Raw genomic sequence first — 2,260 nt, 5'->3', positions numbered from 1 at the left:
TGTAACTTGTATTCTTTTGTATCTTCTTTCTGTGGTGACTTCTATGTATCCTGGTTAGTAAGATTGTACACAACAGTGATTTCCAGGTTATTTAGGTGACAGGAACCTATGTCTGTTGTCTTCACAGCCATATAATACATGTCATCACACTGCAAGTATCTATATAGTTCTGTTGGATGGTAGGAATGTTTGGCATTCACCTTGATCCATGGAAAGGTGCCCATCCTGAGCTTTATTTTTCTCAATTGAAAAAAATATTTTAATCATTTGGTGACTTCAACGTTTTTCAAACATCCTTGAATCTGTAAATTCCTTCAACCATCATTCAGTTCTTTCTACTACCTTTACGAGAAATTGCAATCCAAAAATATGATATTGTCTTTTCTACTAATAATATGTCCACTTATAACAAAAGAAATACTATTTAAATTAAAGCATTACAGACAATTAGTAATCCTTAGAACTTCAAGGGCTTCTTAAATGCAAGTCTTGCATTGAAAATGGATAGAAACCTAATTTTTAAAAAGTAGAAAAGCAGAGAAGCCAAATAAAAATGATACTACACCTGATTGAATTCACCCCTTTAATAAAATTTTTACTAAAATTCCATAAAACTTGCTAATGATTTAGAAGTATACTTTTTTTTCTCAAGATATGTCTTTAAAATACAATAGTGTAAAAAAGCATGATAAAGATGTCAGATACTAAGTCCTTACTAATTCAAACATTCATTTATTCATATATATTTTATTGTGCATCTACAATGTATCATCTTAAGCAAGTTATGTGGAACATTACTGGGAAATTTTACATGCACTAATAGCTTTTTCACAATCTTCAAGGCAGGATGAAAGTCCCTTGTTAGGGACTGGTCATATTAGGGTGATCCTCTAAATATACACATATGATTTTAGTGACAAGATTCAGGAGGAATCTGTGGGATAAAAATAGAAATGGCTTATTGGGAGGAGGAGATCATTATAGCACAGTTCACTGGAATGTGGTGGAAAAAAAGAGATATACTGGGGGGAAATTTAGAAAGTGAGTGTAGTTACTTAAAGAATATACCAATGAGACATGGAGTAATACTGTGTAATTATTTTTAGATACCATAATTCAAAGAATCTCCAGCTAGAGTAGGAGGGAAAAAACTATCCTATCATGACCAGGTTCATGGAATTTGTGGGTATTATTATCCAAACCACTCTCTCTTATCTGGTTTTGAATCCCATTTTTCTCCTATGTAGAAAGCAATCACTGATAAAGCATGTAAAATGCCTACCTCCTATCAGCCATTATGTGTGGGGAAAACAGCTCCAGCCTGGCCCCAGGATTCTTTGTCTTGAATGGTATCCCTGGGCTGGAAGCTGCACACACCTGGATCGCCCTGCCATTCTGCTTCATGTACATCACCGCTGTCCTGGGGAACTGTGGGCTCATCTACCTCATCAGCCATGAGGAGGCCCTGCATCGGCCCATGTACTACTTCCTGGCCCTGCTCTCCTTCACAGATGTCACCCTGTGCACCACCACGGTACCCAATATGCTGTGCATATTCTGGTTCAACCTCAAGGAGATTCACTTTAATGCCTGCCTGGCTCAGATGTTTTTTGTCCATATGCTGACTGGGATGGAGTCTGGGGTGCTCATGCTCATGGCCCTGGACCGCTACGTGGCCATCTGCCACCCCTTACGTTATTCCACCATCCTCACCAACCCTGTCATCACCAAGGCAGGTCTTGCCACGTTCCTGAGGGGTGTGCTGCTCATCCTCCCATTCACATTCCTCACCAAGCGTCTGCCCTATTGCCGAAGCAACTTTATTCCCCATACCTACTGTGACCACATGTCTGTGGCCAAGGTGTCCTGTGGCAATTTCAAGGTCAATGCTATCTATGGTCTCTTGGCAGCCCTCCTGATTGGAGGCTTTGATATGTTCTGTATTTCTGTGTCTTACACTATGATACTGAGGGCAGTAGTGAGCCTGTCATCTGCAGATGCTCGTCACAAAGCCTTCAGCACCTGCACATCCCACATATGTGCTATTGTTATCACTTATGTTCCAGCGCTGTTCACCATTTTTACTCATCGTTTTGGGGGACAAAGCATTCCCCACCATGTGCATATTCTTATTGCTAATCTCTATTTGATGTTGCCTCCTACTCTGAATCCCATTGTTTACGGAGTCAAGACCAAGCAGATCCAGGAAGGAGTCATCAAGTTATTTTTTAAAGAGAAAGATGTCTTAGTTATGAAATAG

General features: G+C 39.8%; 1 protein-coding gene across 1 annotated transcript; it reads left to right on the top strand.

Annotated features, from left to right (window-relative positions):
- Positions 1 to 1,277: 1,277 nt before the first annotated feature.
- On the top strand, positions 1,278 to 2,260 carry LOC144295344 (olfactory receptor 52N2-like). Its single transcript, XM_077867727.1, has one exon. The coding sequence runs from the start codon at positions 1,298 to 1,300 to the stop codon at positions 2,258 to 2,260; it is 963 nt and encodes a 320-aa protein (XP_077723853.1). The 5' UTR covers positions 1,278 to 1,297.

This window comes from Canis aureus, chromosome 23 (genome assembly GCF_053574225.1).
Source record: "Canis aureus isolate CA01 chromosome 23, VMU_Caureus_v.1.0, whole genome shotgun sequence".
Classification (NCBI taxonomy): Eukaryota; Metazoa; Chordata; class Mammalia; order Carnivora; family Canidae; genus Canis; species Canis aureus.
Note: the sequence above shows the minus strand (reverse complement) of the source record. Positions and strands in the feature narration are given on the sequence as shown.

What these genes read in the sequence shown, in the direction of transcription:
- LOC144295344 (XM_077867727.1), top strand. Translation starts at nt 1,298, where the DNA reads ATGTGTGGGGAAAACAGCTCCAGCCTGGCCCCAGGATTCTTTGTCTTG.